The following is a 14,098-nucleotide window of genomic DNA, read 5'->3' on the forward strand; positions in this document are numbered from 1 at the left end:
GATGACTATCGCTACGACTTGAACAAGTGTGGAAAAGGACGATGAAGAATTTGCAAGCTGATAAAAAACATGTTTGAAGGCTGACTCTGCTTGGAAACAAATTTAAACAGCTACCTAAAATATGTACTCCAACAGCAATTATTACCTCTACGATTGCACGGTCTCATCGTGGAAAACTTCTTTTCCAATTAAAACCATGTGGACCAAAGAGAGAAAACAAAAGCATCATGTCTGCCACACCCTAAAAGCCCCTTGGCCAATGAGCAAAAGCCAACATGATTACCCCAGGGGAGCAGTTACAAGTTGGAGAATGGATGACAGCAATCACATACCATACATAGGTGGAGGGCTTGTTATTCTCAGTGTCCCGCCTCCTGGAGGATGCCCCTATTGTTCCTAACCATGATGACCGTGACCCGTTACTGGTTCTCTAAAAGCAATCCTTTCCCCGGGAGCAACAGTAGATAAGTGTTTTGATATATTGAGAGATGGACAGGGCTTGCAGTGCCTCCCAGCTCTGCTGACACAGAATGCCTTTAAGATCCAGCCTTTCCCATCCTAATCTACAAAGGAAACAGGAAAAAGGAACTTAAACTCCCCCTGCTCAGACAGAAATGAGACTGACTGTTACAGCTTGCTCTAGTGCTGCACTTTCTTGCCTCTAACTTGTAAACAAGACTAGCTGGATCATGCGAGTGGAAAGCCACATAGTTCTACCTCGGTAAAGGATCCTTGGGAACTCATGCATTGCTGTGGAAACTGGATGGATAGATTTGGGAAAGCATGGACTTTTTAGCCCATTTAGTGCTCTATGGTTTCAGCCTCATGATTTCAGGTAAGCTTTGGCTTTAGTTCCTAAGGACCCACATCTCTCCTTTAGAACATTTTGATTGATCGTTCTCCACTCATTCAACTCCAGGTGTTTGAAAACGGAGCCTGTTTTTCTTTTAAATTGAACAGAAACACAGATGGACACTGAAGTGTAAATCCATGGTTGCACTAGTTAATTTTCCGCTGGAGTTGTTTTTCCCAGGTGACTCCAAGAGTTAGCGTAGAATCTGTGGATTTGATTCCTATATGTTTTATTCCTTTGCATGGGGGCAACTAATAATAATAATGATAGAAAAAAAGATTTGAGAGGTGTTGCAGATTATTTCTCTGTAAGTGCTCTTAGTTAAAACAAAATTGGCATGCTTAGTAAGCGAAAGCTGCAGTAATATATACAAAGGGATTGCTGTTCATGATAGCATTAAGATTGACCTTTAAGATTGAATGAAAGGATTGATTAACTGTGAAGCAATTTTGGTTTATTTCCTCTGATTGACCAAAGTATGTGAATGAGAGAGTTAAAAAATTTTAATTGGTGCCTTTTCTTCAGTGCATAACCCTTGCAAGGCATGGGCTTTCTACCCAGGAGAGTGGAGGCTATTAAATAGAGGTCTGACCAAAGATGTCTGCTTATGAAGAAAGGGGTTTTTGTGGCTTGGATTATCCTGGTTGTTCACACTAAATAATTCACTAGGAAATCTGATCAGTTCTCCACTTCCATTTGCCTGTGCAGCCAAAGAAGGAGGGGAAAATCCAAGTGTGACCAGATTGAATAATCACACATAAATGTATGGGTAACCAGCACTGGCAATGACTCTTGATTTGTTTTTGAAAAGATCATTATTGGGAGTCATAAAGTGCAGCCACTTGACTAGACAGATACAGGACATTCTGTCATAAGGGGAAAAAAATGTGAGAGACAATGAAGAATGAACTGATCCTATTGAGCATGCTCTCAACCAGATTCTTTTAGGATTTTGGGTAAAATTCAAAATGAGTGGAAAAGAGAACTAGGATTTTAAACCGGGTTATTTTTTTAGCAAGTAGTCTATTAGTAGTAGTAACAGCCTTTACTGAGCTCCCACTTGGTTGAGTGCTTTGTACTAGGCTTTTGGAAAGCACAGAATAACAGAGTGGTGCGTTTCCTGTCCACAAGGAGCTTACACTCTAAGAGGGAAGCAAACATAAAAATATTTACAACTAGAGTAGTCAAAATAAATACTTGCATTCACAAGAGTGCTAAAGAGGGTGAAAGTAGGTACATTAGTGTTAGAATTAGCTGAAAGGATGATATGACTCACGGGGCTGGGAAATTAATCGGGAAAAGTTTGTTGGAGGAGGTGGAATTTTTAGGAGGGATTTGATCATGGGAAGAACCATGGTTGGACTGATGTGGGAAGGGAGGGAGGGCCAAGCCTGGGGGGAACGGCATGAACGAAGGTACAGAGGCGGGAGATTCAAGAGCACGGTACAGCTAGACGGTTGACTTGGGGGTGGGGGGAACAAAGACAGAGAATTGGGGAAGAGTGGGAGAAGAGAGCAGAAAGATAAGGTGAGGTCAGATGGTGGAAAACCTTGAAGCTGATTATGAGGAATTTGCGTTTGATCTGAAGAGACACAGGGAGCCAGTGGGAGGTTTTGAGGGGAAGACAGGTGAGCCAAGTGATGGTTCAGGAAAACGTGGAGTGGCGTGTAGTCTAGATTAGGGGAGGAGAGACTAAAGAAATTAATCTGCACATAGAGACTAGGATATTAATTTGGAACTTTAATAAATGTGTAAGATACTGCCATTACTCATCATAGTTATTGCTATATTAAGTTTTGTTATGCATTTTTTTGGTCCCTGTGTGATAATGATGCCTGAAATATTCAGAGATGGCTGGTATTTTGCAACAATTCACATAATTAACTTTCAAATCATTACTTGAATCTTTTTCTTCATAATACTATTGATAATAATAGTATAGCTATTAGAGCTACTGTATTGATATTCTCATTCTGAAGGGATATGTATAAAACTGTACTCTTTTGTTTTGGTTTTCTTTCCCACCTTGATGTGGCTACTGACTCCTATTAAGGGCCCAATTTTAGGGCTCAAGCAAGAGCAAGACTCAACACTGACTTCCACTTCCATGAAACGTTTAGAATTGAGGCCTGATTGGAGAAACTGAGGTCCCTGTTACTTGTAGAGAAAAAAGGTGCCAGGAACTAGGTTCTAAGATATATTATCATTGTTAAGTTTCTTAACCCTAGCGTAATTTCTCCCTCAGGCTCTCATTACAATCCATTTAAAATTGGGGGCCGAGACAGAGCACCAAGCATTATCAATCAATCGTATTTGTTGAGCATTTACTATGTGCAGAGCACTGTATTATACACTTGGGAGAGTACGATACAACAGAATTACTGCCCATAATGAGCTTATAGTCTAAAGGCAAACTTAGAATCTAGAGACACAGTTTATGCTTCGTGTTTCAGTCTTGAGAATATTTTACAAAAACAGCCACAACTCCCTACTTTATTACAAGCTGGTATTTGGGTTATCCCCTGAAACCCTTTCAAAAAGCCCCATTTTTTAAGGCTCTAAATCAAGGACATTTTGAGTAAAATGTTGTTAATACACTCATTCTTTCAACGATGCCCCAAAGATGAATTCAACTTTAATGAATCTGAAGATCCAGATTTCCATTACATAGTGGGTAGACCAAATTCCACTGGTCAGCTGCAGACCTGGAACCAAAGGGTCACTGGCGATTATCAATGTGAGAAGCAGCGTGGTCCAGTCACGGGCCTGAGAGTCAGAAAGACCTGGGTTCTAATCCAGATCTGCCAGTTGCTTGCTGTGTGATGTTGGGCAAGGTCACTTAACTTCCCTGTGCCTCAGTTTCCTCAACTGTAAAATGGGGATACCTGTTATCCCTTCTACTTAGACTGTGAGCCCCATGTAGGACAGGGACTGTGTCCAGTCTAATTAAGTTGTACCTACCCCAACACTTAGAACAGTATTGGACACATGATAAGCACTTAAATACCATTAAAAAAACTACCCCAGCCTTGCAAGCACACATCCATTCCTTTTTACCATTCGGTTCTTCACTTAGGAGGTTTGGGACCAGTAGGATAAATAAAAAGGTATTTTTCCCCCGCCTTCCTCCAGGCCCAACTGCTTTTCCGTCTGAATGAGTGGAAAGGGCAGCAAGCGGCTCTTTTCAAGGCAATTACGACTCTTCTCTAGTTAGCTCTAATGGTGGATTTCCTGAGCCCAGATGGCTCCGTTTTTTCCCCTTGTTTTCGTGTACCAAATCTGTAACCTAACTTACTTCTATCGCTGGAAAAACAAAAGAGTGAGGCTCAATTACTTCTACCCAAATGGAAAGAGTGTATACTGGTTTGCAGCTGGTAGGACGGGGCCCAGAAGAAGCACATCCGTCCGTGAGCAGGGGCCTGCTGGTAGCAGCTGCTCTTGCTGACCAAAGGGCAGACCGGACACACATTACAACCCCGTTCTTTCCCCTAACCCGGGGGAGCAGATGTTCACGGGATGGCTAAGACATTCCCATACTCCCTGGCAACTGGACTGATGAATGCCACCCTGCCCCCTCAGCGTTGCTCCGCATTGCCAGGGCACCCAAACCCTGAAGGGAAACTGGCCTCGCGGAGCTGCCGGGATTCTCCCGTCCGGCAGCTGGTCTCTGTCTATTCCTGGGGAGCGAAGGCTGTTCTTCGTCACAGCAGCTCCTACGTGGTCAGTGCCCAGCTGGAGGGGCCAGTGCTTGGGGAGGTCAGGGCAGCTGCCCTTCCCTCCCTGTTCAAGAGGACACACAGCTGGCTCCCTCCTGAAAACAAAAGGAACGGTGGAGCTGATTGAGGGTGGCAGGGGCTGTGGCCTTTAACAAGTGTTAATAAATGACACGGTCCCTCACAAGCACCAACCGGGAAAGCTGCTTTTTTTCTGAGATTTTGGTTAGCATAGAGAAATCTCCCCTGAAGAGGCTTTGTGGTATAAACTATGACTGTGTGCCTGTAAAATTCGAAAAGACTTTTCCGGGCTCAATCCCCAATGAAGAAAAATTCGGCTCGCTACGTACTCTCTCGGTTTAGGATCTATCTGGTGGGTGTAATAAGAGGGAAGGAAGGCCTGTTGACCCTAGTCTCTTTCCGTTTTCCCCCTGGCATGATTACACGATCGAATCGAAAGCTCAAGCTGACGGTATGCTTGTAGAAGAAAAGCAGAAACCGCAGAACCACAATTCATCTAGCTGGTGTAGAGAGGACAGGGTTCAATGCTGAAGAGCCACTGTTTGCTTTCGGTCTGCCTAAGACCTTTCCACAGGGCTCGACCATTAGGTGTGTGTGGCAGACACACCCATCTCAATAGATCTGTCAGCTTTCCCGCTTTTGTTAGAGGGTGATATCATATTTCCTGGGGGGAGCAGTGGAAGACAATGCTCAACCACTTTCCTCTAGATACAACAGGCGGAGTTCAGGAAAGCAGTATTGACATTGCTGTGAGCCAGGGAGACATTAGGTCCTGTGAAATGGGCAGGCAGTGAACTAATTTAACCCCGTCAAATGGGCGGGGGGGTGGGGGGGATGTTTGCAGGGTGTGCCCCTTTGGGGACAAAATCAACTCCACCCTTGTTTCAAGGAGACTTTCAGGCATCTGGGCTTGGCTCCCAGCTCCAGTAAGTGTCTGGAATCAGCATCTGCAACCGACGGGCTTTGCGTTGTCACATCAGTCGAAATGCTGGGCACCCAAAGAAAGCCCCAAACAAGGGTGGAATCTGTTGTAAACGCTCATTCCAGCCCTTTTCAAGCACCTCTCCGTTACAAAATTGAGGGGGTGGGGCAGATTTAAATCTAGGCCCGGTTGTGTCCAGTACTGGTAGGCTGAACCTGACTCTTTGCTAGGGGCAGAAGTCGAGGGGGTGGGTCTTTTTTTTTTTCCCCCATGGTATTTGTTAAGTGCTTACTATATGCTAGACACTGAAGTAAGTGCTGGGATAGTTACAAAATAATCAGTTTGGACACAGTCGCTGTCCTGCATAGGATTCACAGTCTTAATCAGAGAAGCAGTGTGGCTCAGTGGAAAGAGCCCCGGCTTGGGAGTCAGAGATCATGAGTTCGAATCCCAGCTCCCCCGCTTGTCAGCTGTGTGACTTTGGGCAAGTCACTTCACTTCTCTGTGCCTCAGTTACCTCATCTGTAAAATGGGGATTAAAACTGTGAGCCCCACGTGGGACAACCTGATCACCTTGTAACCCCCAGCGCTTAGAACAGTGCTTTGCACATAGTAAGCGCTTAACAAATACCACCATTGTTATTATTATTATTATTATTAATCCCCATTTTACAGATGAGGTAACTGAGGCACAGAGAAGCTAAGAGACTTGCCCAATGTCACCTAGACATGTGGTGGAGTCGGAATCAGAACCAGGTCCTCTGACTACCAGGCCCGTGCTCTAGCCACTAGGCAACACTGCTTCTCTACCTGGAGCTCCTGACTCCCTACAAGCAGCAAGAACACCCTCCTGCCACTCTCCCCTACCTCTATGGTACAAATGTTTGGTAACCAAATCCACCATTTTTTGGCCCTGGGCTTGGTTGGAGGGGGTAGGGGGTCATTTAAAAGGGGAAACTATCTGCATCACAGTAGCTCTGCACTCAACCCCCCCCCCCAACACACACACCCTGGATTGAGCCTGAGGCAGTGTTAGCCTCAGATTTGCCTATATAAGGAGCATAAATAGAACAGACACACACAGTTTGGCCTTTTAAACTTGGTCTCTCTGCAGGCCTGGCTGTAAAATGCTGTTTTGCCTGGAGCTGCTGAAGTGCTTGTGTATTCCTGACTAGGGGAGCAGCACCCAGGAGGGAGAAGCCTGGGGAGTCTGAACCTCACATTCATCTCCTCATCCCCTCAATCAATCAATGGTATTTTGGGAGCACGGACTGTGTGTAGAGCACTGTACTAAGCACTCGGGAAAGGATGATACAACAGAGTTGGTCCCGACCAATTTCACCTTAGAAAAATCCTAGACCTGCTGAAACCAGGTCAAGAAGAAGGCTCAAAGCTGCTCGAAGTCTTGGCTGCCTGTGGGGAGGGGATGAGGTAGAAAGAGGAATAAGGTCCCATCGCCACCTGGACCTGACTCTATACCTGAGGCAATGGAGATCCAAGACATAAGCATGTCTGTGAGTGGACTGAGTGGATAGGTGCAAGAGGGATATGGGAGGGAAAATATTAATAATTAATAATAGTTGTCATGTTTGTTGAGTGTTTACTATGTGCCAAGCACTGTACTAAACCCTGAGGTAATTGCAAGATAATCAGGTTGGACACAGTCCTTTCGCACACTAGGCTCACAGTTTAAGTAGGGTTTAATCTCTATTTCACAGACGAAGAAACTGAGGCTTTGAGAAGTGAAGTGATTTGCCCAAGGTCACATAGCAGGCAAGTGGCAGAGGCAGGATTAGAACCCAGGAACTCTGACTCCCAGGCCTGTACTCTTTCCACTAGACCTCACTGCAACTTTAACCTACTTTAAAACTCTTTGCACGTTTTGCAGATCTCAGTGAGTGGAAGAGATCCTAAAAGATGATCTAGTCCAATCCTTACATCAAGCCAGATGTAAAACTAAGCCACCCAGGGCAGGTAGCTTCCTTTTCCTTCTTTAAAGATTTTCAAGAATAGAAGATCTACCTCGTTCTTTTCAAGTCCATTTTTTTAATGGCATTTGTTAAGTGCTTACTATGTGCCAGGCACTGTATTAAGTGCTGGGGTAGATACAAACTAATCAGGTTGAACACAGCCTGTGTCCCACATGCGGCTCACAGTCTTAATCCCCATTTTACAGATGAGGTAACAGGTACAGAGAAGTGAAGTGAGTTGCCCAAAGTCATGCAGCAGATGAGTGGCAGAGCCAGGAATTAGAACCCAGTTCCTTCTGACTCCCAGGCTCGTGTGCTATCCTCTAGGCCATGCTTCTTCTCTATTTCAGGGGTTTCTCACCATGATCAACAAATTCATCCTCATGTTCAGCCCAAATCTCCTCACTTTTAATTGAAAATCATTTCCTCTGGTTCAGTCCTCACTGGGCATGGAAAACAACTGGTCAGCACCATCCCCATATAAACCCAACAATCATTCATCAGTGGTATTCAGTGAGCACTTACTATGTGCAGAGCACTGTACTAAGTGCTTGGGAGAGTACAACAGAATTAGCAGACACATTCCCTGCTCATAATGAACTTACAGTCTAGAGGACTCTTAACTGAAGGGAATACAGTCACCCTTCAGCTATTTCTTGTCCAGGTCAAACAGCCCTGATTCCTTTAACTTTCCTCAAAGGGTTTATTTCCAACACTTAATCCCTTTCCCCCCTCTATATTTTTTTAAAGTGGGATGAACAAAACAAGACAAGATACTCTAACCTGTATTCTTCAACGAGTGCTGAATAAAGCAAGCTTAATTCAGTCAATCATATTTATTGAGCTTTTACCATGTGCAGAGCACTATACTAAGCACTTGGGAAAGTACAATATACCACTAAACAGACACATTTCCTGCCCACAGTGAGCTCGTATGTCATTCTCTTGATGACCTATCATCCTGATTCTGCATATAGGGTTATTCCAAAACCACTGAAGGCATGGCATCCAACTGGGGTCATTCTGCTTTTGAGGGAATCTGTTTTAGGGATACGGTAAAAACAACCCCCAGCAAACTCTTACTTTTTCAAGTCCATTACTGCAAAGGGATCTTGGGTGCAACACTGGCTGGAACAGTAGTTGGTCATCTTTGACACAATCAAGTTGATGTTGCTTGGCTTTCCACTCACCAGAATGGTGTTCGCGCGGGAGACGCTGCTCGTTTGATCAATTTTCATCTGTACTCTCCTTGTAGCCTGAAAGAGTTAATGCAGTTTCCTAATTTATTACCTGGCCACCACTTAGGCACTCGTGAAGCCTCCTCCTCCTTTCTCCCCTCTCCTCCCAAATTAGCCCTGAGACCTCTAGTTTCTATGTGGATATACAGCACTCTGAGCATGCTAGACCAACACTGGCCAAAGAAGAAGCATAACCACTGAGAGCAGAGCAGATTGCTAGACTGATGACAGTGCCATTTCTCCCCAGCCCCCACTCCCACGCCCCCAGGGGGAAAGGCTACACTTTCTGTAAAGTTGTTTAAACCTGCTGCTTTGAAGGCCTTTATGGAGAAGCAGTGTGGTTTTCTGGGCCTGGGAGTCAGAGGACCTGGGTCCTAATCCCCCTCTGCCACTTGCCTGCTGTGTGGCCTTGGGCAAGTCACAACTTCTCTGTGCTTCGGTTTCCTTATCTGTAAAATGGAGATTAGATACCTGTTCTCCCTCCTCCGTAGACTCTGAGCTCCATATGGAACAGGAACTGTGTCCAACCTGATTATCTCCTATCTACCCTGGTGCTCCTCTAGACTGTAATCTTGTTGTGGGCAGGGAAAGTGTCTACGAACACTGTTATATTGTACTCTCCCAAGTGCTTAGTACAGTGCTCTGCACATAGAAAGTGCTTAATAAATACCAATGATTGGTTGATTGCTCAGTACAGGGATTGGCACATAGTGTTTAATTCATGCCACAGTCATCATTATTATTATTATTATTATTGCTTTGCGAGAATGCCTGGGGGTGGAGGACCATGACATGCAACACATTCCATTCCGTGTCCAAGAGGGGATCTGGCTAGCAAAAATAAAAACAATAAAAAAAACCTCTAAAGACTCAAGGTAGAAATTATCTCCAGAATAATTTACAAACAATTCATGAGCACATAACCCTAGCTCTTCACAGAGCTGGAGGATTGCTTCACTCTGTCAGACCTTCCAGCAGCGGAAACCCTCAGCCTTGTACCTCTCACACCCAAAGTCAACAATGACACTCACACATACAGTCTGCCAGAAGACTTGGAAATGGGGCCAGAAAACCTAACAGCTGTAGCAGCTCAGTCACATTTGGTGATGAGAGGCCCTGTTGCAATAATCCTAATGGGGCTGGACATATTACAGATCTAACCGCTGCTTGACATATAATCTACTAGGGCAATTTTTAACTGAAGATTGCAAGAGATTTCCCATCCACCCATGAAGTCACCTAATGGCACCACTCAGGATCGTGCCAACAGGGGGCTACCCTGGACTGGCACCGCCAGTACCCCATTAAAGCCTGGCAAGAACAGATCCATCTGGCTCCCTTTGGCTACAGATCCCTCTCCCATTGCTAGAATACACCTTCCTTTGGAGCTCAGGGCCTAAAGAACGTCATCATAACTTTACCTGCTTTTTTGAATCTGTTTGTGCATTTATGCCTCTGCTTCAGCACCACCTGTTTCAGCCCATGGCAACAGGCAACATACCAATTAGCGTGTGCAGGGACTGTCACTTCTCAGACAACCACATCATAGCCCAAAGAGGGACTGTGTAGGTAGAGGTGTCACTGTTCACTTTTCACAGTAAAAAAAAATTAGGACTGTGGCTCAGAATGAGCCATCACTTAGCATTCCCATCATGCCTCTGCCACCACAGCTAGGATGGTCATTGTCTGGTTTTGTACCGGACAGTCTGGTTCTCAGTCTGGTTCTGACATGATAGTGGATGCTTTTATGTCGATTTTTAAATTTTTGGTCCTGAACCTCCCTGCGCTGCTACTCCTGCCACAGAGTTTACTGGCTCAGGCATTGCACCTGACTTCATACTGGCCCAGAAGAGAAATGCAAGAGCTCTGGAGAAAGTGGAAAATTCCTGGATTTCCACCCCCGACCCCCTCACTCCCCAAGAGAAAGACTCTAGAATCGGGCAAAAGCAGCAATCACCCATCATGCCACTTTGCATGTCCAGCATAATACACGTGATGTTATGTGCGTCCTTGTCTTGGATTCAAGGCCATCACAGCAATTGCTCAATAACTGACAGTGTGCAAAACACTCTACTAAACCTTGGGAAGGCTACAGGGACATTGATTCAGCCTTAGTCCTTGACCAGAGGGGGCTTCTAATTTAACATGGGTGAGGAGACGCGCACACACACACACACACACACACTCAGATAAAGGTGGGGGGAAAAAGACTAAGAGACAGAAATATTAAATGGATGCTAAGGCAGGGCTATTTTTGTGGTAGAAACAAAAGTATCTGTAAGGATGAAAATGGTTCCCTGGTCAAACTGCCTCGCAAAGGAACTGATTAATGAAAATGGCTGCATAAAACTGCTTGTGCTCTCTCATCTCTGCCAGCTGTGTTCCCATTGAACTTTGGAGGGCGACGAGTTAGAAGACAGGGAGTGATACAATATGTTGCAAAGTGCACGTGAAGGTTTTTTCAATCAATTAATCACTAGTATGTACTGAGTACCTACTGTGGATTGAGTACTGTGTTAGCACTTGGGAAAGTATAATAGCATTTGTAGACAAGAGCCCTGCTCTCAAGGAACTTACAATCTAGCAGGGGAAATCGACCCTAAAATAAATTACAGATAGACTCATGCAGCAATGTGGAGTATGGGCTCAAGGGAAGAGAGGCTGAAGGCAGAGAGACGAAGTGAAAAAGCCGGTGCCGTATGCCTTCCTCTACAATTTCTTGTCAACTCTTTTTAGATGAAACAGCATAAATAATAAACTTTGCCACTTGAAGTGTGTGTGTGTGTGTGTGTGTGTGTGTGTGAGAGAGAGAGAGAGAGAGAGAGAGAGAGAGAGAGAGAGAGAATGAATTCTTAAACTAACCAGTTTTGGTATACACTTAATAAATTAATAGATTAATAAACTGCTATATTTTCTCTCGGCTTTCTGCCCACCAGAATTCTAGAGGGAAACCTTTAAGTGTTTCGCCCTCCTCTCCCCAGCACATCTTCTAATTATTATTATAATGGCTGGAATTTCATGATTCAAAAACTAACAAAGAACCTACTTAAAAGAGCAAAGAACAGCATTTACGGTTACTATTATTTTTGACAGCATCTTACCGTCAGTAGTGTCGATTTTGAAAATGGAGAGCTCTATACACACACACACACACACTCCATATTTATACTGAGCATGCCAAAATTTCTTTGGCACTCATCCATATTTGCAGTTGTTCACCAGTTTCACACCCAGACAGTAGGAACACCGGAGAAATTCCCTTCAAAAGTTTTTGTGGGGTGTTCAAAGGCTCAGAAAGAGACAGGGTGGGGTCCAAATGGAGGCGAGGAAAGACAGAGATGAGGTAGAGAGGCCTGGATGGATTTGACCATTTTGGGAATTTTCCAGCATGGCTTGGAACTCATGCAGTTTTGACCATAGTGGAAGCCTTCCATACGTGGCCCAGAAGTGAACAATTTATCCACACAATTTCTCCTCTCTATTAAGAGGTTCTATACCAGAGCAAACCATTATTATTGAGAGACTTTTCATCATCATCACTAGTATTTATTGAGCACTTACTCTGTGCAGAGCACTATATTAAAGTGCTTGGGAGAATACAAAGGAGAAGTTCTCTGCCTACAATAAGCTTACAGTCTAGAAGGAAAGACCATGACATAACTAATTTATAATACTTTTGTACCACTTGTACCTGCACTAGAAGAGGAAGAGAAGTGTCCTTTATGGCCTCCACCCATAAGCTTATTTTGGTCCAAGTTTAAGGTTTGATGTTCATTCCATTTGAAGGAGGCATAAGATAACGATAATAACGATAAGTCTGGTTACTGTAACAACTGCCTTTCAATGGACTCAAAAATACTTTCACCTCCATGGATTGTGGCAATCCAAAAGTGAAAATATGGGGGGCAAGTCGGGGGAAGCTGCCCTGTCTTCTCTTTCTTCTCCTCTCCAGACACTCCTTTGCTGACCTGAAAGCAAAGGCTATATGCTATATTACTTATGCTACGTATAGGTAATGTAACACATTGGAGCAAGCGATGTGTGAAAAAGTTTTTGTGGAAATGCGGAAACTTGAGTTTTTCACTGGGTGGGATACCTGCCCCCCTCCATTGCCCAGAGCCGTGGGATTTCCTGTAAACACGGGTCTTGTTTCTGAGCAGGAGCCGAGGCAGGGGGGATCGGTGTTTAAAATCAAAATACCAGACATAAATGTGACCACGGCTGTATCAGTACAGGACAGGGGTCATGCCATCTGAAAACTTGATTCTCTAGAATAAAACTGGATAAATGATCAACTTAGCTGCAAAGTGAAGGAGAGGACTAAGACAATAATTTAGGGAATTTACAATCAATCCTAGTTCTGTCTGAATTATCCAGGGAATTCAAGATGCCCTGATGATTCTCCACTATTTTGACAGTAGACACCTGACCAAAAACCATAGTTCTACCTCATGAAGTTTACCGCATGAGCAATGTATTAAATGAATTAATGTAGTAAATAAGTACACAGTGAGGCCTATTCAATATCACCCCCAGCGGTGAGTATAGGGCTTGGCAAATCAGAGCTAAAATTCACTTAGCTAAAATCAGCAACATTCAAAATCCACAGCCCAGGAGAGAGGTGTAAGTGCACACGTCTGTCTCCCCACTGAGACCAAGCTCTTGGTGGGCAGGGAACATGTCTGCCAACTCTGGTGTATTATACTCTCCCTAGTGCTTAGTACAGTGCTCTGCACATAGTAAGCACTCAATACCATTGACTGATACATACATACTTATTTACTTTGGGGACAAATTCACCAACTTGCTTTGTTTTATACAATAATGTTGGTATTTGTTAAGCGCTTACTATGTGCCGAGCACTGTTCTAAGCGCTGGGGTAGACATAGGGGAATCAGGTTGTCCCACGTGGGGCTCACAGTCTTAATCCCCATTTTACAGATGAGGGAACTGAGGCACGGAGAAGTTAAGTGACTTGCCCACAGTCACACAGCCGACAAGTGGCAGAGCTGGGATTCGAACTCATGAGCCCTGACTCCAAAGCCCGTGCTCTTTCCACTGAGCCACGCTGCTTCTCCCACATGTCACAAAGAGATGGCATTCAGAACTTGCATTTGGTGTACAGAACACTACTGAGGTTAAAGTTGTGCTCAGATCATAGTTTTTGGGCCATCGATTGAAAATTCACACATTGCTTAATCCCAGAGCACATGGATTTTTAGTGTTCTGCTTTAAGTACATTTAAGAAAATTGGGTTAACTTGGGCATTGCTCACAAATGTTTATCAAACCAGTAAATTTAGGTGCTAGGGCCTAGAAAGAATTCCAATTTGGAGATAATGGAAGTGAAGGAAGGTAAATGTCTCACCTAAATAGATGATT

At 44.3% G+C, this 14,098-nt stretch overlaps 1 protein-coding gene across 3 annotated transcripts in view; it reads left to right on the forward strand.

Moving 5' to 3' along the window:
• The first annotated feature begins 507 nt into the window (after window positions 1-507).
• Window positions 508-14,098, forward strand: part of TEK (TEK receptor tyrosine kinase) — an 84,177-nt gene continuing 70,586 nt past the window's right edge. For 2 of the 3 annotated variants that reach the window (XM_029055272.1, XM_029055274.2), the window contains exon 1: window positions 508-835. In XM_029055272.1, coding sequence (XP_028911105.1) covers window positions 784-835 — 52 coding nt within the window. In that variant the 5' untranslated portion in view covers window positions 508-783. The remainder of the gene's footprint in view (window positions 836-14,098) is intronic. The other variant, XM_029055273.2, reaches the window with a different exon arrangement.

Source organism: Ornithorhynchus anatinus, chromosome X5 (assembly GCF_004115215.2).
Source record: "Ornithorhynchus anatinus isolate Pmale09 chromosome X5, mOrnAna1.pri.v4, whole genome shotgun sequence".
In the NCBI taxonomy this organism is placed as follows: domain Eukaryota; kingdom Metazoa; phylum Chordata; class Mammalia; order Monotremata; family Ornithorhynchidae; genus Ornithorhynchus; species Ornithorhynchus anatinus.